The sequence below is a fragment of the Trachypithecus francoisi genome, unplaced genomic scaffold, assembly GCF_009764315.1.
Source record: "Trachypithecus francoisi isolate TF-2019V2 unplaced genomic scaffold, Tfra_2.0 Lachesis_group4, whole genome shotgun sequence".
In the NCBI taxonomy this organism is placed as follows: domain Eukaryota; kingdom Metazoa; phylum Chordata; class Mammalia; order Primates; family Cercopithecidae; genus Trachypithecus; species Trachypithecus francoisi.
In genome coordinates, this window is record NW_022681469.1 from 7,907,968 (window position 1) to 7,933,014 (window position 25,047).

General features: G+C 41.6%; 1 protein-coding gene and 1 pseudogene across 1 annotated transcript in view; one reads left to right on the forward strand and one right to left on the reverse strand.

The window, feature by feature from the left end:
* Positions 1-25,047, forward strand: part of RHEB (Ras homolog, mTORC1 binding) — a 53,533-nt gene that overhangs the window by 14,034 nt on the left and 14,452 nt on the right. Inside the window, exons 2-3 of the mRNA XM_033194620.1 lie at positions 15,259-15,330; positions 21,863-21,930. Coding sequence (XP_033050511.1) covers positions 15,259-15,330; positions 21,863-21,930 — 140 coding nt within the window. The remainder of the gene's footprint in view (positions 1-15,258; positions 15,331-21,862; positions 21,931-25,047) is intronic.
* On the reverse strand, positions 2,930-4,545 carry LOC117073573 (annotated as a pseudogene).

A 25,047-nucleotide genomic window follows, 5' to 3' on the forward strand; every position in this document is an offset into this window, starting at 1 on the left:
AGGAAAACTGCCCAAAGTCACATAGCTAATAACTACCATCTCATACTGTTTAGTAAAAAGTAGTAAATGGGCTGGGCATGGTGACACATACCTGTAATCCCAGTGCTTTGAGAGACCAAGGTGGGAGGATCATTTGAGACCAGCAGTTTGAATACAGTGAGCTATGATCCTGCCACTGTACTCCAGCCTGGGCAACAGATCGAAAACATGTCTCAAAAAAAAAAAGTACATTATCTTTTTTTAAAAAAAATTCTTTTTTTCCTAAATCAAGTTTATTGAGGTGTAATTTGCATATTATATCCATTTTAAGTGTAGAGTTGGATGAGTTTTGACAGATTTATGCACCTATGTAACCTCTGCCTTTATGAAAATATGAAACATTCTGTCATCCCCACAAGTTCCCTCATGTCCCTCACACCCTACCCCGGCTCCCCGGGAAGCACTGATCTGCTCTCCATCATTCTGGGTTGGTTTCTTACCCTAAAATTTCACATAAATTGAATCATACAATATATACTCATTTTTGTATGTCAGTTAGCATAATGTTTTTGAGATTCATCCATGGTGTTGCATGTATCATTTCTTTTTATTGCAGAGTAGTGTTCTGTTGAGTGGATATACCTTAATTTGTTTATCTGATCATCTATTGGTGGATATTTGGGCTATCCCAGTATTTCACTATTAAGAATAAAGCTATTATGAGCATTTTGAGTAAATGTCTTTGTGGACACACAGTCATTTCTCTTTGGTAAATACCTAGGAGTGGGATTGCTGTGTCACATATATGTTAAGTGTATACTTCAGGAGAAACTACCAAACTGTTTTTCCAAAACGTTTTGACCGTTTTGTGCTTCCACTAGCAGCAGATGAGAGCTTTGGTTGCTCTGCCCATCCTCCCTGATACTTGCTATTGGCGCCTTTCTAACTTTCTGGCCATTCTCAGATGGTAGCTTGTGGTTTTATTTGAATTTTCCCACTAAGAATGTTGAACGCCTTTTCATATACCTACTGGAAATTTGGATATCTTGGTTTGTGAAGTGTCTGTTCAAGTCTTTTGCCTAGATTATCAGATTCTTCTTACTGAATTATATATTCTGGATAAAAGTCCTTTTTCAGATGTATATATAATGTTTTCTCCTAGTGTGACTTTTTTGTTGTTCCTGTGTTTCAGAGAACAGAGGAAGTTTGTAAGTTTGATGAAACTTGGTTCATCGTTTTTTTGGTTTTTTGTTTATTTGTATCGTGTCAGGAATCTGTCTTCCTGAAGATCATAAAGTTGTTTTTTTTTTTTGTTTTCACCTTTAAGCTCTATTGGACTTGAGATAAAGTTTTTTTTGTTTGTTTTTTGTTTCCATATTTTCTTCTAGAATTTTTCTAGTTTTAGCTTTTATGTTTAGGTCTCTGATCCATTTCTAGTTAGTTTTTATGTATGAGGTAAGGGTGAAGATTAAAAAAAAACAAAAAACAAAAAAACTTGAGGTCCCACACCCATAAAAAGAAAGGAAAAATAAAATTTAAAACTTTGAGAAAATTTCTTCTTTTTCATGTAGCACTCAACAGGTTTTAGGAAGTCTGCAGTCATCTACATCCACAGTCAGGCTGTAGAACAATCCATCAATCCAAAAAGCGTCCTGTGCCTGTTTCTAGTTAGCCCTTTGTGTTTTCTGTCCTACAGTTTTGTCTTTATCAGAATGCCCAATAAATGGAACCATATATTATGCAACTTTTTGCATCTGGCTACTTAGCACAACACATTTGAGATTTATTCATGTGTACACATACCATTATTTAATTCCTTTGTATTGCTTAGTAGGACAGTTGACCCTTAATCAACACAGTTTGAACTGCATAGGTCCACTTATAGGCAGGATTTTTTTTTCCTCAACCAAATGCAGATGGAAAATATAGTATTCCATAGATGCAAAGCCCACATGTATGGAGGGCCGACTTTTCACATATGCAGGTTCTGCAGGGTGAAAAGCAGGACTTCATCACATTCGGATATTGGTATACTCAAGCATCCTGGAACCAGTCCCCCTTGTATACCAAGGGATGCCTGTATGGTGAATTTTTCCCCCCCACTTAAATTGCATGTTTTATTTCCCCCAATCCCAGCGATAGCACAGAAGCCCCAACATATCCAACCCAAACTGGTTTTGAGTAGGTTAAGGTTATAGGGACCCTTGTCAGAACGTTGATACAAAGGACTCCCAAGCGCCGGGCACAAATGTGTCAGCAAACAGATGGAAGTAAACAGTGCACTGGCTCTAATGCTTCATGAGTCAGTTTGATTTTGCAATGCAGTTTGCATCCTTGAAAACTGCCAGTCTGGAGGATGACAGGGTAGCGTGAGGGAGTGAAGTTGAAATTGCCTCCTGTTAGCTCATCCTTTCAACATTAAATAGACCAAGAGAGAAATGGTTCCAACATTTCACCACATATATTTCTTACACAGTCTAAGCTGGGAATGCCATTTAAATGGGTCACTGCAAAATGCAGCAATTTAATTTTTCTCCAATCAAAATAAGCCAGTATGATCTCACTTCTATTAACTTTTGAAGGTTTACAGCAGTTAAAGTATTTTTACTTCTATATATGAAGGTTAAAAAATTATTTTTTTTTCATAAAGTACAAGAGCAACCAATTTCACCATCAAGTAAAAGTAAAAACTGGGATTCTTTTTTAAATTAGACCAAAGTGGCATTTAGGAACTTAGTTGTAGGCTGCTGCGCTGACACCATGACAGACCAAAGTGTAGCACTGGGTCTGGTTTTGTCTCGGTTGTCTTTTCAATAACCAGTGCTCATGGATAAAGCCCTGGAAATGTTCCAGTTGTAAGGCAGGGATCTGTTTGGATTCCACCATGGGTATGTTCCTTGGGTTGGATGCTGGAGGGTGAGGCACATTTTGCTGGACCCATGTCAACTACCTAGTAATCATCAAGGTCAAAAAATTCATTGTCTCCTCCTTGGTATTCCATTCCCTGGAAGTCTGCTCTGTACCGCAGGATACCTCCAGTTCCACCAGATCCTTTCACAAACCAAGACCCTTCTTGCGTTTTATCTGTGACAATTTCCAATGTAGCTGCAAATTTTTTATAGTTGTTAGCAAACCATTCCAACAGGGGCGTGCTCTCGATAAGTTCATGTTCCTGTCCAGTCTCTTTGTCTGTGAAATGAGATTTATCCTTTTCTTGGTCTGGAGGTAGAGAATTTTCTCTTCTGTGCCTTGGCAGTGAAGAACATATGTCATTATATCCAGATTTTCATAGACCATTAGAATTTCTACAGCTCCCATTTCCAAAGCCTTTAGTGTTAATCTTCAACGCCAAAACAGTACTTGGGCGTGTCCTGGGTGATTTCATCAAAGTATCATTCTGTTGATTTCTTCTCTTGAATGAATTTCACTTTGGAGAGGACTTCAGTAGATAACTCAGTAGCTTGGTTGAATCCTTTTTCACCACCATAGGCTATAACAACTAATTTTAAAACTTTCTGTTGTAACCTCTGATCAAACATAACAGATTGACTTAGTTCAAAGTCAGCGGATCCAGCTAAAACTAGACCAGCCACATTGACTTTGTCCCCAGAAATAAACAGCTGCACAGCAGTCTCCGCTACTTTCTGAACATGGTTATGTCGCTTTTCCATTTTTAAACGGGCAAAACGCAAGGCTAACTGGCCTCCTCTACTGTGTTTCTTTGGGAGATCCACAGTGAATTTGTGCAGGACTTCTCTTAATGTTTCCTTGGAGTGTGCCAAAAAGTGCACAACTTGCATCTATTACAACGAATCCAAACTTGCTGTCGTCTGAAAGTAGTGCTGTAAGAGCCCCAGTATGGAATTTGTGGTCACACAAATACAATGACATATTAATTGTTTGAAAGATTCAAAGTCAATGTTGACTTCCTTTTTTTTCCTTTCCTTCTTCCGTTACAGTTGTTCCACAGTAAACAACCAGACCATCTGGAGGTACTTTGTTATACAGTTTGAGCCTTTGTTGTATAGATGTAATGGCTCCCAGGACTCAATGGCGGTTTATTCCTGCCTTAATGTTAGATGCAGTTCCAAACTCATCTGCTAACATTTTTGCCACTGGTGAAATCTGGTCTTTGGGAGGAATGATCAATGATATCACGCTGGTGCCGTTGCTGCAGGCCGCCTTCAAGCTCTTTTTTTTTTTTTTTTTTTTTGAGACTGTTGTGTTGCCCAGGCTGGAGTGCAGGGGCATGATCTCGCCTCACTGCCGCATCTGCCTCCCAGGTTCACGAGATTCTTCTGCCTCAGCCTCCGGAGTAGCTGAGGCTACAGGCGCCTGCCACCACGCCCAGCTAATTTTTGTATTTTTAGTAGAGACGGGGTTTCACCATATTGGCCAGATGGGTCTTGAACTCCTGACCACAGGTGATCCGCAGGCCTCGGCCCCTGAAAGTGCTGGGATTGCAGGCGTGAGCCACCACGCCCAGCCCGCCTCCAAGCTCTTAATGAGCTTCTTGATCTTCCAGATCTCCACCTTCCTGTCCACAGCACTGGAGTCGTCCACCATCTTCTCACCTCCTCCTCCCTAAGGGCCCAGTCCTGGGCAGCAGCGGCTGGTACGACACCGGCTCCCTCTGACCAGACAGCTGCATATGTTGCGGTGCTCTCACATGGGGCACTTCTTCCGCCAGGGGCGGAGCAAAAGGCTGCGGGGTGGGTTTAACATAATTTAGGACATTTGGTTTGTTTCAACTTCGGGGCAATTATTAGTAAAGCCAGTATAAACATGCAAATACAGGTTTTTGTGTTGACCATAAATTTTCGTTTGTCTTCCATAAATACCTAGGAATGAGATTGCTGAGTCATATGGTAAGTGTAGGTTAAGCTTTTCAGAAGCTGCTGAACTTGCCAAATTGCACTATTTTGCATTCCCACAGGCAGTGGGTGAGCGTATAGGTTGATCCACGTCCTAGCAACCACTGGGATGGCCAGTATTTTTTATTTTAGCCATTTTAATTAGGTGTGTAGGTCTCATTGTAATTTTTAATTTACATTTCCCTAATGGATAATGATGTTAAAAGCATCTTTAATGTGCTTTACCACTTGAATATTTTCTTTGTTAAAGTGTTCAGATCTTTTGCTCAGTTTCTTCATCGGATTGTTGTTGAGTCATGAGAGTTAAGTGTATTCTGCTTGTGGGTCCTTTGCACATATATTCTCCCAGTCTGGCCTGTCTTTTCATTCCCTTAACAAGGCTCTTAGTACAGTTTTTAATTTTGATCAAGTCCAAGATGTTATTTTTTTCTTTTATGGATTGTACTTTTGATTTTATACCTAAGAATCTTCACCCAACTCAAGGTTGCAAAGATTTTTTTCCATTGCTTCTCCTAGAAGTTTCATAGTTTTTACATTTAGGTCTATGATCTTTTTGATTTTGGAGACAGGGTCTTGTTCCGTCACCCAGGCTGGAGTGTAGTGGCACAATCACAGCTTGCTGCAGCCTCAACCTGGCAGGCTCAAATGATCCTTCCACGTCATCCTCCTCGGTAGCTGGTACCCCAGGAGCGCACCACCACACCTGGCTCATTGTTTGATTTTCTGTAGAGGTGAGATTTCGCTATGTTACCCAGGCAGGTCTTGAATCCTGGGCTCAAGCATTATGATCAATTTTGGATCCTATACATTTTATAGGATACAAGCCGAGCTTCTCTCTCTTCTATTTTTATTTTAAAATTTTTTTGTAGAGACTGGTCTTGCTGTGTTGCCCAGGCTTGTCTCAAACTCCTGACCTCAAGCTGTCTTCTCACCTCGGCTCCAAAGTGTGGGGATTACAGCCATGAGCTGCTGCCGCGGCCTCTCTTTTGTTTTTTCTGATACTGACACCCAGTTGTTTCAGCACCATTTGTTGAAAAAGACCGTTCTTTGTTGGAAATCAATTGATCATACATATGTATGGATCTATTTTGGGAGTGTGCATTTTCTTCCATTAATCTGTGTCTGTCCTTATGCCAGTACCACACTGTCTTAATTACTTTAGACTCCTAGTAAGTCTTGAAACCAGATATATACTTTGTTTCTTCTTAAGATGTTCTTATTTTTTTCTAAGAGATTAATTTTTCCCTTTTTTGTTGGTTTGTAATAAGTACCTATATTGAAGTGGACTAAAAAAAAAGTCCAGTTTTTATTTCTAGTCCATTTTTCAGAATCGCATTCTCATCTTCCTAGTGTTTCATCTTCTCATATCAGTCTTCTGACTGGAAAACCCTTAGTGGCTTTTGAAAGAAAATCTTGAGCATTTTTTTAAAGACTTTTTCAGGCCAGGCACAGTGGTTTCGCACCCATAATCTCAGCACTTTGTGGACCGCTTGAGCCCAGGTGTTCAAGACCAGCATGGCAGCATGGTGAGACCCTGTCTCTACAAAAAAAAAACTCACTGGGCCTGGTAGGAACACCCCGGTAGTCCCAGCTACTTGGGAGGCTAAGACAAGAGGATCCCTTCAGCCCAGAAGTTGGAGGCTACAGTGAGCTCTGATTGCACTACTGCACTCCAGCCTGGGCAACCAAGGGAGACCCTGTCTCCAAACAAAAGACATTTCTAAGGTGGAGGAGGGTAATATTTGATTTTCACAATTAGTAGTACCTTTCTCCCTGTTGAGACTACAGGTTCCTTTTAGGTTTCAATCAGGTATTTTATACTGACTCTTCCACAATTACACGTGGAGTAGGACTTAAGTTGGTGTTTGTGGATTCAAGGTGTTGATCATAATTTGGGAAAAGCTTGATTGACGATGGGATTGTGGTACAGAATTGAATAACTGTTTACTGAATATGTATGTGGTGGGTACCAGGTACTGTGCTTTATATCTGTGGTTTCATGTAATCATTATGATACAGAGGGATTTTGAGGCCCAGAGCGCTTAACTTCAAGACACAGTTAGGATTCACACCACAATCTTGAGTTTAAATCCTAAACCTGGCCGGGCGCGGTGGCTCAAGCCTGTAATCCCAGCACTTTGGGAGGCCGAGGCGGGTGGATCACGAGGTCAGGAGATCGAGACCCTCCTGGCTAACACAGTGAAACCCCGTCTCTACTAAAAATACAAAAAACTAGCCGGGCGAGGTGGTGGGCGCCTGTAGTCCCAGCTACTCGGAGGCTGAGGCGGGAGAATGGCAGGAACTCAGGAGGCGGAGCTTGCAGTGAGCCGAGATCGCGCCACTGCACTCCAGCCTGGGCGACACAGCGAGACTCCGTCTCAAAAAATAAATAAATAAATAAATAAATAAATAAATAAGTAAGTAAATAAATCCTAAACCTTTACCCACTGTCTTCTTCTTTCTTTTCTTTTCCCCTCCCTCCCTCTCTCCCTCCCTCCCTCTCTTCCTTCCTTCTTTCCTTCCCTCCCTCCCTCCCTTTTCACTCTTGTCGCCCAGGCTGGAGTGCAGTGGCACAATCTCGGCTCGCTGCAACCTCCACCTCCCAGGTTCAAGTGATTCTTGTGCCTCAGCCTCCCTAGTAGTTGGGGTTACAGGCTCGTGCCACTACGCCCAGCTAATTTTTTGTATTTTTAGTAGAGACGGGGTTTCGCCAGCTGGTCTGAAACTCCTGAGCTCAATCAATCCGCCCACCTTGGCCTCCCAAAGTGCTAGGATTACAGGCATGAGCCACTGTGTCTGGCCTATTGTATTTATTTTTAATATGTTTCTCCCCATTAGAATTTATATACTGAGGAAGGGGTTTGTCTATTCACCAGTGTGTTCCCATGCTTAGAATTGTGCCTCGTACTTAGTAGCTGTTTAACAGATACTTGAGTAAATGAATGAATTAATCCGTAGTCAGAGCTTTGAAAACTTGGGATTCAGAATGGAATGGAATGGAATATTGCCATGCTTGGAACCGTAAAAATACAGCTGTTAGGAGGTAGAACTGGGAGAAGGGACAATTGGAGAGTTAATCTTCTTGTTCTACAAAAGGGATTCTGTTTGTAACTGATGAAACTAGGTAGAGGTTTAAGTAAATGTATAACCGAGCTGGAGGGAAGAAACCTAATAGCTGTTCTGTGGGAATGTCATCATTTAGTCAGTAGTGAGGTAGACGTCCAGAAGTCACAGCGCAATGCCTCTTGCCTCTGGCCAGTAGCTTTTCAATTGTATCTTTTTAAGAGAGGGTCTCACTCTGTCACCCAGCCTGGAGCACAGCCTCGACCTCCCGGCCTCGAGTGGTCCTCCCAAGTACCTGGGAGCATAGGCATGCACTACCACGCCCTGCAAATTTTTTCGTATTTTTTTATAGAGACGGGGGGTCTCACTGTGTTGCCCAGGCTGGTCTTGAATTCCTAGGCCCAAGCAATCTGCCAGCCTCAGCCCAGCCTCCAAAATTGCTGAGATTACAATTACTGTATCCATTCAATTCAGTGGTATTCATTGAGTTCTATTCTGCAGGTTTCATTGATGTTTGATTTCTTTCATTGATGTTTCTCCTAAAGTTGGAGAGCTGCTTCTCTTCCTTAATTGCCTCCAGTACTTAAACCTCTATTTACCTGACCTTCTCCTTGAAGGCTTCTCAAGCCAGGACCTACACACCTTTTGTCGGGGGTGTTATTAGAGTTCTACAGGGCGCACAGGTGTATCCCCATGGGCACATTTAATTTGGGGTGAGTAAAATGGAGCTGTAAGTGGCTGAGATCGTTTTCTGTAAGGTACATTCATCTTCATGGTCGAGTGTGTGGCACCCGACGACGGCAGCATCCAGCAAGAGTTCCCTGTAACACTGAGAGCAAAGAGGAGCCTAATCAATATGCCCCCTTGGATTTTTAAATCTATTTAAATATTTCAGAGATACCATTATAACAAGCCACATGGAATGAGGTAAACTAAAAATGTGTTTATAAGGAGGAAGGTTCAGAGGAGACAAGGAGGGAGTGTGGGATCTAGAGAACAAGGGGATAGAACAACTTTTGTGGAAGGGGAGGGTGGCTAACTCTTCCTCCGGTGAAAACGTCAGACTGTGTAAGGCAGACAGGGCTATGTGCCCAGCTCAGGGGCTCCAGTCACTGTGTTTGATGCGTATACACCAAGGCTAGGACACTGGGTGAGTAGAGGATAGCAGCAATTGGGACATTGAGAGTGCCTTCCTCATAGCTCAGAAGTCATAGCATATCCTCAGTGCCTGGCCCATAGTAGGTGTCCTTTAATTGATTATGAGCTGAGTTGCTGGTAGGAGCTGGAGGATTAGGGAACACCCTGGAGACAATCAGAGCTGCACAGCTGAATCACCTAGGGGGCTTGTTCATACTTCCATTCTGGAGTTGCCCATCCAGTAGGTTTGAGTGGGGCTCAATAATTTCTTACAGGTTACCATGTAGTTCTAAGCTGCTGGGCCCACACTTTGAGAAAGAATTACTGCTGTTGGAGGCAAGGAAGAAGCCACTCGGGATTCTAATGCAACGGGACGTGGAGGGATAGACCTTAGCTTGCTAAGGGTCACCAACCCACGCGGTTTTGGAATTTTCTGTAGCTGAGCTCAACAGGCTTACAAAGGCAATTGATTAGATTAAAATCATAGAGGTTTGTGGCCGGGTGTGGTGGCTCAAGCCTGTAATCCCGGCACTTTGGGAGGCTGAGGCGGGCAGATCACGAAGCCAGGAGATCGAGACCATCCTGGCTAACACGGTGAAACCCCGTCTCTACTAAAAATACAAAAAAAAAAAATTAGCTGGGTGTGGTGGCAGGCGCCTGTAGTCTCAGCTACTTGGGAGGCTGAGGCAGGGGAATGGTGTGAACCTGGGAGGCGGAGCTTGCAGTAAGCCAAAATTGCACCACTGCACTCCAGCCTCGGTGACAGAGCGAGACTCCATCTCAAAAAAAAAAAAAAAAAAAAAAATGTATGTTCATTGAAGGGCCCTACAGAAGGAAAATTGGAGACTTCTTAGAAAAGAGCAGTGGACGATTTGTCTTGGGGCTTATACTGTATAGGGAAGAAAGAAACCTGGTGGAGATTGGAGATTCAAGGTGATGATTTAGTATATTTCTAAAATTTTTGTCTGCAGCCACCTTAGTAAGAAACACATTTTACACTGTGATCCAGTAATAAATGTGTGTATAACTGAGATAGAAGGTTCATAACACCTTTCTTGTTTGTAGTCCATGCTGGCATTCCTATTTCTTAAAAAAATAGTGTGGGTATGCATGGCACAGTGTATTGACTTCATGACTAGTTAGGCCACACCACTGATTTGAAAACATTGCTAGTAGAGATGGTTTGGATTAGATGATGAGAATCAGAAAGGGAGACCACTGGGGAATACATGGTCCTGTGTATTGATTGATAGGTGGGAAGAAGGGCAGGTGCCAGAGGAACAGCAGTCTGGGTGGTGACCAGGCACTTCTTGGTATGCTCAGGAGGTGGGTTGCTGAAGTGGCATGGAGAGGATTACTGGTGCAAAGGCCGGTGGGCTTTCAGGCTAAGCTGTTAGCTTGTGTCCATGGTCATCAAAGCCTCTTAAAGTTATGTTATGAATTTGAGGTGATGAAAGCAGCCCTGGAATGGGTTGTGTCCTGGATACATTACATTGGTTCTAATGGACTCCCCCTTCTGCAGAATACCTTGATAGACTAGTTAATATCTGGTTTTCCCCATCATATCCCAATGAACAAGCAATGTATAAACTGGGAAAATGCTGGGCTTGTAGGGAGTCGGTGGGAGGGGGGACAGACCGTGGCTGGAGGGCAGTGGCACCCTCACGCACACAGCCTCAACCCTTGGACTCCAGCGATCCTCCTACATCACCTTCTTGAGTAACTGAGAACTATATGCACACATCACCACACTCAGCTAGTTTTTATATTTTTTTGTAGAGATACGGTTTTACCATGTTGTTCAGACTGGTCTCAAACTCCTGGGGTCAAACAGTCCACCCGCCTCGGCCTCCCAAAGTGCTGGGATTACAGGCATGAGCCACCACACCTGGCTAATAAGTTATTTTTTAGGAGAATAATCATGATAACAAAGTCAATATTAATCTGAAAACTTAAAATAATTCTGTAAACAGTGCCTGTTTTGCAATAATCACGAGGTATAAGGTTGAGTCAACACCTCTGAAAGTACGTACACCTTCCGTAGTGAAAATACCAGGTGAAAAACTCACTGTGCCATTTTATCATTGGAAAAAAAATAATGCGATGCTATTCCCCGATGAAAGCTCAGAATAATTTTTTAAAATAATTTTTATTTTTAAAAGTTAAGGTGGGTTTTGGTTTGGAGGAAGAGTATTTGACAGTTAATTGTGGGAATTGAGATACTGCCTTTTAAAGCATTTGTAGTAATTTATGTCATGAAATGAGTGGTGTGTGTTTGAGGATAAACACATGTCTGGGTATGGGCTACTCCTCCATTTATTTGGGATCACTCCTACATAGTTTTCATGTAACATTTTTCCGAAGAGTTGATCTGGAGTGTGAGATTATCTTCAGCAAGGAACAGTGTTTCCAGACCTGAATTTGCTAAGGACAAAAGCCAGAGTAAATATATGAAGTTATTGAGAGAAAAAGGTTAAAGATAATCACAGTAGAGATCACAAATGCCTTTTTGTGGCTGCAAGCAGACTACATGAAAATCCTAACCAAAAGATGTGAACTGTGTCTCCAGAAGACACTCCTTAAAGCCAGAAATTGTAACTAGAACTGAGAACACTTGAAAATGAGCGATGGGGTTTATTTATGAAGATTCATTAGCATTTAATGCTGACTTGTCAAGATTTCAACACTAATTATCTAATAATAGCACTTTCAATGGAAATGGCAGAAAACAGCATGTTAGCAAACATAACCTTCCTATCCCTTCTGGATTATTTAAATAATTAATGACCTCACCCTAGCAGGAAAGCCCCAGAGAGGAGAGACCCAAGGGAAACGTCATTTTTCTTCAGTGCCACTTCTGCTAATGAACAATACCTTTCTCCCAGGGCCAGTCTGATTGAGAATCCAGTTTCCACCCTGGAGAAATAAGTTTTAAATTCTGGTATCCCAATTTACTATTCATGAAAACAACAGTTGGCTGTCAACCTGCGATGTGATTTTGGTTAGACTACATTGTCTGTTACCAGAATGATTACTTAGTTTTCAACCGAAATGTTAATTTAGCCTGTCAAATAGTATATGCCATTGTGATACAAATGAGGAGCTCTTCTCTCACTACATGTTTGCACTTGATCTCATGCTGTCTTGCTTAATGTGTGTAACTTTCTTTTCTGTTCAAATGTGGCGTCCTAAATTTCATGGGAAACTCCTGAGACTCTTCTCCGCATCCCTTCACTCCTGCAAGTCAGGTTGTTGAGACTTGACCAGTGCCAGTTCAGAGGACTGTCTGATCCGTGGGCTCCCAGTTGCCCAGTGTCCCATGTATCATACTTAGCTCCTCTTTCACTATTTTTAGTCCAGTTCTGCTACACAAAATGTTGCAAAAGTCTTTTAAATTCTATTATTTCCTTTTTTCTTTGTAACTCTTGCCCGTATCTTTAGGGAGAAAATGATCTGCTTTCTTTCCTTTCCATTTGTAAGCCAAACAAAAACCCCACAAACCCTTATCCTACCCACATAAGGGTATAAAAAGCCCACCAGAGTCTTTAGAAGTACCCTGCAAAAGCTCTTAAGAAGTTTTTTGTCTTCTTTCTTTCTAATTAAGTTTCATTTCTTTAAGCAGTAGCATTCAGTGTAAATAACAATTTTTTTACTCCTAATTTTTCAGTTTCAATAGCGTAAGAGAGGAGTTTTCCCCTTGCTGTTTTTATTACCTGAAGTAGTTCTGCTATATTTTGAGTTAAATTCTCCTTTACAGGCTAGCATATATAACATGGTTTCTTTTCAACACAATTCAATTTAAATTTGTGGAATTCTTGAACTATTGTTTTCCTGTATCACAGGCAGTCCTGTGCTTGGGTATCAATAAATACTAGTTGAATTGTTTCTTAATTTCTGATGAACTGTGTTTTCTACTTCATTTGTATAAAATAGAGATCTTTTGTAGTATCTGAATGGCTAAGAGTAACATTTGGAGGTCTACGCTTTAATTTCATTCATTTGTTCAGAAACCTCAATGTTTACAGTGTGTCAGCTGGCCCTGTGCTGCCTTCAGTAGAGTGTTCACTACATGAAGATAATTTCAAATAACTTAATAAAACAGTAGCTCTGAGAATGACTTTTAAGGCATGGGTACTACCTTAGGGTAGTCTTGAAGGTTTCTCTGTGGAACTAACATTTGAGCTCAGATCAGAATGACAAAGATGAGTCATATATTCAGAGATGGGGGGATGGGCATTGCTAGAATAAAGGGGCCAAGGCGGGCAGGAACTCCAGGAGCAGAAGGGATGTGACTGGAGCCTCAGGATGGGTTGTTGGGGGCTGTTGGCAGAAAAGGTCAGAGTGGTAGCCAGAGCAGGGATGGCCTGGTATTTGTGGGCCATGGTTAGAAGTTGGGAATTGATGCTAATTGCAATGAGGATTGGAAGCAGAGAAGTAGCATTTGATTTTCAAATGGTCATGTAGGTTGCTTTGTAGAGAATAATTTCAGGTTTTAGTAATTCTAGAGACATTTCAAACTGTGTATTGGGCCGCTGATAAGGAGTAAATAGGTCTGCCAACTCGTGGCCTTTCCTTCCCAGCAACCCCTACTTTTTTTTTTTTAATAAGACAGTCTCACTGATTGCCCAGACTGGAGTGCAGTGGCGCCGTCTCGGCTCACTGCAACGACCGCCTCCTGGGTTCAGGCTATCTTCTTGCCTCAGCCTCCTGAGTAGCTGGGATTGCAGGTGCCGATCACCACGTTTGGCTAACTTTTTTTGTATTTTTAGTAGAGACAGGGCCAACCATGTTGGCCAGGCTGGTCTTGAACTCCTGACCTCAGGTGATCCACCCGCCTCAGCCTCCCAAAGTGCTGGAATTACAGGCATGAGCCACCGCACCTGGCCAGCAACCACTACTGTTAAGCCAACTTTTTAATAATTTAAATTTTGAGGAATGCCTTTGGTGTGAAAACGTTGTGCAACTATACCTATCCATAGTTTGGAGGAGAAACAAGTGGAAATTAAACCCAGAAGTGTAAGACAGGTGTTACCATGCCTCTCTTTCACTCTCACTGCACGTCCTGTTGTGGTGGAGTTAAGTACGCCAGGCATATATAGCATGTGTGTAATAATGTTCCGAGGATGTGAGAGAGAAGGAAGGGTTTGGAGGTGAAATTGGGGAGGGATCACTTCCTCATTCCTGGTGATAAAGTCATCTGAACTATGCCTCTCATGCGGTTTCTTCACAGGGCACATACCCTGTTCTGAAGTCCTCCAGTAGACATTTTAGGTAACGGAAGAGTGAGAAGCTCTCGTTGTTGATTTATTAACATACAAGTTCAGTTATTGGCGATTTTGTGAAATCCATACATTTCTTAATTGTCTAGATACTGCTAGGCCTTTCATACTGAATGAGATAGGATTTCTAGCTTCAAAGGAGTTTTTAAGATAAAGACTTAGGTTACATATTTTCAGATTACTCTTTATTTATTTATTTTTTTCGAGACGGGGTCTTGCTCTGTTGCCCAGGCTACAGTGCAGTGGTGTGATCTTGCCCCGCTGCAGCCTCTGCCTTCTGGGTTCAAGTGATTCTCTTATCTCAGCCTCCCAAGTAGCTGGGATTACAGGCACCCGCCACCACACTCAGCTAATTTTTGTTATTCTTAGTAGAGACGGAGTTTCGCCATGTTGGCCAGGCTGGTCTCGAACTCCTGACCTCAGGTGATCCAACTGCCTCAGCCTCCCAAAGTACTGGGATTATAGGCATGAACCATGGCACCTGGCCGTATTACTCTTTTTAAAAGCTGTACTTGGTAACACCTCTAATGGTCATATATGAAAGAATACAACGAAACTAATCATTTTAATTTTCATATTAACATTAAATAGCAAGATTCCAAGGATACTAGAGGAAATTAGCTTACTTTAAACCTTTTAGTTTATCTTTAACAGAATATCTGATGTGCTTGTTGGTCAGTAATATTTGTTAATGTCACAGACAAGTTTACTTTGTAATAGCTTAATTGCATAATATCCTCATATAAAGCAAATTAATGAAATTTATTTCATTTTTTGAAATTGCCCAAATGCTAATTAAAGGAATGTTTTCTGACCCTAATACCTTCAGTTTCTTCATCTGTTAGTGGTTTTTTAATGAAACAGCAAAATTAGAAATTTTTACCTTCATATGCCAACACACACTAAGCTCTTGTTCTCCTTTATAGGGAAATCCTCATTGACGATTCAATTTGTTGAAGGCCAATTTGTGGACTCCTACGATCCAACCATAGAAAACAGTAAGTATTGTTTTCAAGTACTTAAAAACTGAGAAGCCTTCTTTTGTGTAAAATAGCCATTGTGTATTCATGGAGGCTTTGAGTGCAGGAGGTAAATTCTGTATGTCTCCCAGTTGGGGTCAAAGAAAACTTGCAAAAGATTTACCTACTTTACCCTGAAAGATTTTTCCTTCCATGTCTGCGTGCCTTGCCATCTAGATATTGTTAATTCAAGTCAGTAGGAATCTGGCCCATTACTCGAATCTTCGTATTCCAGAATCTGCTCAAAAACAGGAGTGGAGAGCACAGTCTTCTCCCCCACACCCCCTTCCTCCCAGCCATTGCAGTTTCCAGGGATTCCAAACTTGAAAGAATGCAAAACACTCCAGATCGCTGTTCCTTATTCTTACAGAAGCCATACTCCCGCCCCCATTTCTCTATACCCTTCTTTCCAGCCCGAAAGATTTGAAAGAGAAATGAACTATTCTGGGATTGGTTAGAGCAGTTGCAGCATTAAAAAGAAGTTGGCTCAAAAAGCCTGTTGACATTTTAGGCCATGTGCAGAAAAAAGCAGGGAAGAGAGAACCAGCTATGACCTTTACTTTGTTCAATTTTAATACGTGGTTTCAGCATATTCCTGATGGATTCTAGGACCATGAGACAATTTTTTTAAATTTTTTTAAAGAGACATGGGTCTCACAGTGTTACCCAGGCTGGACTCAATATCCTGGACTCAAGTGATCCTGTTACCTCAGCCTCCCAAGTAGCTGGAACTACAGGCATACGACACTGTGCCCAGCTTTGAGACAGGTCTTGATTCTAGGGATCGCTAAGGAGAATCTGAAACAGGGAAGCTGGTCTTTTCAGGCTTAGAACCACAGGTGGGCCCTGAAGCTAGTTTTCTCAGATTCTTGAGATCAGGACTTACCTAGGATTTGTCACCAGGAACATGTAGATTTAAACATGGGGATTCATCAGCACCTGGTTGGCATATCATGCATGAGGTAGATTTCGCCTGCCAGAGGCTTGCAAGAGAAGAGAATCACTTGAATGCTTTGGCTTAAAGTAAGGAGCTTGGCAAACAACAGCCTGTAGGCCAGAAAGGCCCATTGCCCATTGTCTGTCTTTGTACAGACCAAGAGCTAAGAAAGGTTTTTACATTTAGGCATAATATATAAAAGTCCAAAGAAGAATAATGTCTGATGTGAAAATGGTATGAAATTCCAGTGTTAACATCTGTAAAGTTTTATTGATACACAGCCATGCTTGTTCCTTTACATGTTGTCCTTTACATTGTGTACAATGGCAGAGTTGTTGAATAGTTACAGCAGAGACCAGGTGGCCTACAGAGCCTAAAATATTTACTAGTACTATCTGGCCCTTTACAGAAAAAGTTTCCTCACCCCTTACTTAAAATATTTGGCTGTCCTTTGTGTCTCAGTGAACTGGTAGCAGAGAAGGAAACCTATAGGTTGATAAACTAACTCTGGGAATATTTTTGAAAGTAACCTTTCAAAGTGTTATATTTGAAAGTAGCCTCTGGGTTATCCGCAGGGAGGAGTCCTGATTACATCCTGTGATTTGTCTAGCTGTTCATTATATCATGATAAGCAAGTGTGAAAGAGCAGATTAATGTGAGTGCTAGATGAACAAGCTCGGTTTTCTGTCCACTGGAATAAGAACATAAGGAAATCATCATCTCAGACTTTAATATTTGCTATACATAGCAATTTAGGATTTTAGATCCTTGAAATAATAAGGTTCATTTTGGAATTGTATTAATAGAACAATAGAAGATTGTTTTCTTCGTAAGCTCTGCCTCTAAAAGTGGATAATTGTGTATGTATCCTCATACCATTTCATACTGAACTGGAATTAGCTGGGCATGATGGAGTGTGCCTGTAGTCTCAGTTGAGACAGGTGGATCACTTGAACCCAGCAGTTTGAGGCTGCAGTGATCTGTAATCACGCCACTGCACTCCAGCCTGGGTAGCAGAGCAAGATGTGGTCTCAAAAATAGAAATTGAGTTGGAAGGAAAGTCGTGGAGTTGTGTATCATGGAGCTATACATACATACATTATCTTAGTAATGGATCAGAAGAAAGTCCAACTTATGTAAGTTGATGTTATCTCAGAAACAGAGTAATATGACCCTACTCTTTTGAGGCTATCAGCATCATCTTTGGTCATATTTTAAATTTTTCTCATCTTAGAATTCAATAATGAAGACTTTTCTTCACCTCAAAAATGAATTCAGAGTACTTGTTAACATCTGTAGGCAAAAGCAGAAATAAATATGAATATGTATCCATTAAAAGTTTGTGAGGCATGTTCAGACATTATATTCTACTTGCCACACTTTTGATAACCTAACACAGGGCAGGAGCCCTTAGTCCACCATTTCTTCCATTATTTGGTAGAAAAACATTCATTGTTCAGTGATAACAATGAATTGGAAAGAAAAGAAAAGGTTATCATGAACTTGTTGCCAGCAAGATAAATAAGTAGGTGGTTTTATGATTTTAAAAAACTGCTCTGTAGATCTGGAAATAATTTAGTAGTTATTTTATGCTTTATAATATTAGAACAAGCTGTTATAGCAAACACTCAGTGGTGACACATTTCAGTGAAGTGTCATGGTGAGAGCAAAAATTCTGGGACTGTGTCATCTTTAATAGTAGGGGTGTAGGAGAACAATATCAATAAAACCACATATTTTCTAGTTTGGGGAAATTTTAAAGCAGAAGTACTACTTATGCAAATGTATTTCATTATCTACTGCAGTGTTAATCTAACAACTCAATACAAACTAAATTGATAGGATTACATTAAGCTAGTGGTAGTTTATAATTAAAAAGCAAATATAGCAGCAATTTCCAACTTCTGCCATCTCCAGGTAGCACTGTTGGTGAATGATAAGCGCCTTCCTCTCAGCAAGTTGGGAGATTGCAGTTAGGTGTTGCAGCGTTCTCAAGGCACTGCGTCCTGGGTGTGGACTTCTCAGTAGGGTATGAAAGAAGAGTCCTCACCACACTTTATTTTTTTTTTTTTTTTATTTTTTATTTTTTTTGAGACGGAGTCTTGCTCTGTCGCCGGGGCTGGAGTGCAGTGGCCGGATCTCAGCTCACGGCAAGCTCCGCCTCCCGGGTTCACGCCATTCTCCTGCCTCAGCCTCCGGAGTAGCTGGGACTACAGGCGCCCGCCACCTCGCCCGGCTAGTTTTTTGTATTTTTTTAGTAGAGACGGGGTTTCACCGTGTTCGCCAGGAGGGTCTCGATCTCCTGACCTCGTGATCCGCCCGTCTCGGCCTCCCAAAGTGCTGGGATGACAGGCTTGAGCCACCGCGCCCGGCCCTCACCACACTTTAGTGACACAAATCTTGCTTTGTGAACACCAAATTTTAGAAACCTCTATGAGCTTGGTTAGTGGCATTTACTAGTAAATAGCTATTAGTCTACTTAGGAGAATTTCAGGGGTTTAGGTTGGAAAGGGATTCTCTGGTGATTCAAAGAGGCAGAGAGAAGAGGCTCAAGGAAAGTGGTGTCAGAAGAAAGCCAGCTTTCCATTTGGACACGAGGTTAAAGTGAGAGAGGGTGGAATTATTTCCTAGTCTATCCTATCTCTTATCATACCTCCTTTTTCTCTATAGTAACAAAAACTGGCCGTTTTCCTATGATCGCAAGATGGAAGGTCTTCTTTTTCATTTTACTGCTACAAGTAGGACAAGTTACATTCTTTTTACATGCAAAGATAGATGCCAATGTTTATTAATTTTTTTCTTTTATACACTATATACAATGACATCTCCTACCCTTTTTCTCTTACCTCACTGCTGAGCCAGTACTTTCACAGTCTTCTTGGCCGAATCTTCCGCATTTTTTTTTGACTTGGCAACATGGGGTGCCCTGATTCAGGCCTTTCCTCTGCACTTGCTCGCAAGTGATCTTCCCCTCTCTTTAATTTGCTATTGACTCACCAGTGTGTATTGTCAGCCCCAACCTCTCCCCCCAGCTCTGAGCTTTATTTTATAATTTATTTTATTTTACATGACAGGGTCTTTCACTCTGTCCTTCAGGCAGGAGTGCAGTGGCATGATCATACTTATGGGAACATTGAATTCCTGGACTTAAAATGATCTTGCCTCAGCCTTGCAGGTAGCTAAGACGACAGGCGTGAACCACCACGCTGGAGCAGTTTTTCCTTTTTTGTGGAGATTGGGTCTCACTGTGTTGCCCAGGGTGGTCTTGAACTCCAGGCCTCAAGTCGTCCTCCTACCTGGGCCTCCCAAAGTGGGATTACAGGCATAAGCCACTACATCCTGGGCTTTTTTATTTAACTGCCTGCATTTCCCCTTGGTATTTAATAAGCATCCCAAAACATCCCTAAAACCCAACTCTCAATTCCCTTCCTCTCCCATCCCTAGTATTCTTCCCCTAGTTTTTCCTGTATCTGTAAGTGGCAACTTACAAAAAGCTTTGGAGTCATCCTGATTCTTCATTTTCTTATATCCCACCTCCAGTCAATCAGAAAATCCTTTTGGTTCTGCCTCTGAAATACTTCCAGAATATCTGCACCTCTAATCCAGGCCAGTGTCACCTGTAGATTGTGATAGTCTGTACAGTCATGACACTGGTCACTATGTCATGGGCTCCTGCCTAATATCTCTGGGACCATTTTTGTTATTTACAGTGTAGCCAGAGTGATCTTTCCTTGGTTTCTCCTCACATTCAGAGTAAAAATCCCAAGTTCTGTAGGACCTTCTGCCTCCTGTCCATCCTAGTTAGCTGCCTACCATTCTCCCTCAGCTTTAGCTGCATTGACTTTTTTGCTTTTTTCACTTGCTGTTTAACCTCTGCCTGGATGTTCCACTCCCAGGAAAGACCCCCGACAGGGTGGGAGGGTACATGTGTGTCTGTCTCCTCTTTCCTTCCCTGGGATCTAAGCTCACAGAGTATCAGAGACTACAGCATCCCAAGCACCCACAACAGTGCTACTGGTGATAATACGCACTCAAGAAATTGTTATTGAATGAATGAATGAATGAATGATGTTTCCTTTCAGTAACCTTGTCATCATAATTATACTTGATAACCACAGTTACTTAGTTCTAATTGAAGGTCACTGGTTTTATTGCTCACCAGTGTTTCTTACATACTTCTCATCAAATCTGAAATACACTTCAATCTTATCTGACTGAAGGTTTTCACACAGCTCTATAGTGACTGCACTCTGGCTGACAAGGACTGAAAGCTCCAGGGGTATAGGATGCATCCCAAGCAGAGAGGATATGGTGTAAAAACAAATCTGAATTCTTTCTTAGAATTGATGAAATAGGTTTTATTGGGTATCCCCTCAGCTTGAAATATTCCGATTCAGTTTCCATCTGATTTAACTGTTTCCTAAAAGTGATAACTTCCAGAAAAGGTGTAAGCATAATATAGTGTGGCCATTGATTTCATCATGTGGTCTGTAATCTTTACTCACCGGACTTTTGGCACCCCTGCTTGTATTAGAAAAGTGTGACGCTAATACGGTTCTCTGTGATGATTGCTTGTCTTTCGGCCATCTTTTCTTTCCCTGTGGAACTCATATAATTCAGATAAGATCTCCAATCAATCCTCCTTATTACTTAGAGTTTTCTCACGTAATTTCCATTTGTCTGTGTCAGCTTTGCCTTTCTGCTGTGGGCAGAGTGGGACCTCACTCAGTTGTATGAGGGATAGATTCTGCAGCCTGGCTCTGGTCATATAGGACGGCCAGTCAGGAGATTGGAGGACTCATCGTGAGTCAGGACAGCTGGGGCGGGTATGCAAGAGAAATCTGTTCCACTTCCTTGTCAGGGTTCCAGGTGGTTATTTTTACATTGTTTCTGTTAGTAGTTCTTTCCTCTTTTGTCTATACTTGCTTGAAGTCTGTCTCCCTCAAATTCTGAATTGAATTCTGAATTGACTTTTCCGGAATTTATTCAAGTCTGATTTTTCTTTCCTCCCTTGTCAGGGAAAAGAAGCTGTGGCAAACTGCTTGGATCCTTAAGCTTAAGGGGGAAGAATGGCTTCAACATAGAACATCTGTTTCATTGCTGTTTTATCCGTCAGTAAAACTGTTACTTTTCTTATGTACTAAAAGTTCTTAGCACTTCAACTAATATTAGCTCTTTGTGCTCTGATGCCAGACTTCCTATAAATTAATGGAAAATTTTTGTGGTTTTGGTTTATTCTAGAGGTCAGACTTTACGTAGTATATTTCACTTTTTCACAAGAGGAAGGATTTGCCACAGAGCATTGAAATTACTATTATAGGACACAAATTGTTGCCTACTTTGTCTCTTTGAAAAAGAATCAAGGTTTACCAAGCTTGATTTTAGCCAGTCACCGTGTTTCCTAGCTAAATAATGGAAGTAGGGGAGAATCTGTACAAGTCAGGGAGTTGTTCTTTTTTGTTTCATGGGGCCTTTCTCTGAGACTGCTAGGGACTCTGTGCTTCATTGTTCAAACTTTAAGTGGTTTAGAGTTAATTTTTAAAAACTAATGTTTAATTCCCTTTTTCCCTGTAGCTTTTACAAAGTTGATCACAGTAAATGGACAAGAATATCATCTTCAACTTGTAGACACAGCTGGGCAAGTAAGTGACCTCTGGTATCTCAGAATCTTATACAGCATATCTGACAGTCCTGGTCCTAGCACTGATTTTTGAAAGTACCAGCTATGCCAAGAAAACCCCTCATGTTGTGTGCAGACAGTCCCTGACTCCCAATAGTTTGGCTTGCAGTGGCTCAACTTAACAATTTCTCATCTTTATGATGGGTCTGTTGAGGTATTTGATACATTTTCAACTCATGATATTTTTGGTTTACAGTAGGTTTATTGGGATGTAACCCCATCATAAGTCGAGGAGCGTACATAACTAAATGTTCATATGCTGTCTACTTGGTCTTTTCTAAGACTTTTCTGGCAGTTTTCTTTTAATAACTTGTTTTTCTGCTTTAAAATTACTTTAAATATACTAACATTGTAAGGGTTAATACTTATTACAGGTTAGTGGTTTTCTGTTTTCTAAACTTTGTATTAGAGAGTCGTATTAGTTGCTTTCTTTCTCTTTGTGATATGTGTTCTCCTACATTAGGGCAAAAGTACATCTTTTCTAGAGGAAAGGCATAAGAGGGGCATAGGGCAGAAATTAGCTGATTTAATCTTATGAGGACCTGGGCCATAAAATACCAGTTTGATTAGAGTCTAGGCTCTGGTTTGAGTGTTGGGTTTAGTTTATATAGTAGAGTCTCTGGGTGGGTGCATTTGAGAGTGATTACTAGATTAGGGAGTTTCAATTTATTTGATAGACAGTAGGTAATGGCCAAAAGTCAAATAATCCCCCCAGAAAGGATATTCACGTGTTGGTTAATGTAGCAGGGATGTGTGGAATTGGATCACCAGGGGAATTGACTGGAAGCAAGGGGGAAAGGAGTACATGGAACAAAGAAAAGCCCTTTTGACAGCTTAGCTGCCCCATTACCATGACATCCAGGCCTGCTTTTACTAGAAACCATTCTATTAGACTGAATTTACCCTTCTTCACTGGAGGGTGAGGAATGTAAAGAAGCTGGGATTTCGGCTCCTAACTCCTGCCCTTGCAACTCTTTTTTTTTTTTTGAGACGGAGCCTTGCTCTGTCACCCAGGCTGGAAGGCAGTGGCGCTATCCCACTACAACCTGTGCCTCCTGAGTTAAAGCAATTCTCCTGCCTCAGCCTCCCAAGTAGCCTGGGATTACAGGCACGCCACCACACCCAGCTAATTTTTATATTTTTAGTAGAGACGGGGTTTCGCCATGTTGGCCTGGCTGGTCTCAAACTCCTGACCTCAGGTGATTCACCTGCCTTGGCCTACGAAGTGCTAGGATGACAGGCGTGAGCCACCATGCCTGGTCCACCCTTGCAACTTAAAATCAAAGGATAAGAGTAGCAGAAGGGTGAGTGTAGTGTGATCTGGTCTGCCGTGTTAAATGGGGGCTTTTCTCCTGGAATCTGGGGAAATTAGAGTAGACCCAGAATAGTATGACCTGTCCTGAATTCCCTCTGCTTTGCGTTTTGAAGTGAACATAGAAGGAAAGTGTGACGCCTTAGCGAAGCAAGAAGATAGCTGTATTGAGTGATGTTAGCATTGGAAGAACCCCGAGGTTTCCATTTTGGAAGCTTGGAAGAAAATAAATGTGTTTGGCTCTTTGAGCTTGTACACAGAGCTATAGCATGTGCCTCCTTCACTCACCCTACATACTCCCGGCTGGTGGTGGATATAATGTGCTTTAGCAGTCAGATTCTTGATGCTTTCATTAGAACAGAGCCATCCTAGACTTTCACTCCCTGATCTCTGTCCTCTTGACAGAAGAATAGGAGTTGGGGCTTATATGGACCAGGGGAGCAGTGTGAGTCTCTGTTGGGGGGGCGGGGCATGGCACAGATGACAAGGCTCATTAGAAATTAGTTGGGAAGGGAAGAGCCGCTTGAGTAGGAAATTGTGTTGTATTGTTGGGTTTCGTATCTTTCTTTTATAGTTAAGTTGACTATATAATTTATTGCCTAAACCAAGACACTTTTAGAATTGTGGGCTGGGGGTGCTAATAATAATTACGTTGGGACAGCAGTGTAACTTAGAGTGTCCTGGGCAAAGAAATACAGCTGTTGAGTTTATTGTGGGACTCTGACACTATCAAGACTTCAGTTTGCTTTTGTATCCTTTTTTGGAATCTTCTTTAAGCTCCTGAAAACTGGTGATGAGAATGTAAATTGATAAATCACTTTCATACAGTGTTACTCTGGAAACATGTTTTGTATCAGGCAATTCAGGGGACCAGTTTCATAACTGTTTGGAGTGTGGGTCCTGGAGTCACACTTGCCTGAATTTGAATCTTGGCTTTTGTTGCTAACCCAGTAACCTTAAGGAAGCTAATGAGGGCTGGGCATGATGGCTCATGCCTTTAATATCAACACTGTGGGAGGTGGAAGGATCACTTGAGCCTAGGAGTTTGAGGTTGCAGTGAGCTGTGATAGCACCACTGCAGTCCAGCCTGGGCAACAGAGCAAGATCCCATCTCTTTAAATTAAAGGGTGAAGAAGTCTTTCTGTGTCTCAGAGCTTTATCTATAAATAGCGATAACTGGAATTGTTGGAGGATTGTCACAGTGGGGTTGAAGCGGATGTGCTGTTTCTTTGTAGACCTTTAGTGCTGCTGAGGCAAGTGTGACACCAGCATATTCACTGTGCTGACAGGCTGCGTGGTGGAAGTGCACATGTTCTTAATACTTGGAGAGCTGTCTTTGAAAAGATTTCTCTAAAGAATAAATTTGTTTATATTGACTACTTATCAAGTTGGAACATGTGTTCCTCTGAGGTACTGTTTTGCCCTAGAACGTAAATGTACACTCAGGTATCAAACAATTTAAAATATTTTAGTGATGTAATAATACAAATAGTGAAACCAAAAGCACCAGTGTTTAGGAAGAGTGTATGATACGAGAGAAGACAAGAGCAGTGGTCCTATTAGCAGCCCTGCTGTCTTGCCCCTTTGGGTTCTGTTACAACTGGGTAAGAGTAATTGGAGAATTTTTGTACAAAATGTATCCAAATTTGGCTACTTTAAATCATTTGTACTCATTGCAACTAGTAGTTCTTGAAGGTTATATTTACAGTTGACGGACAATGAATTAAAGATGTGCTCTTTATTTACAGCTCAGGACAGTGAAGCACA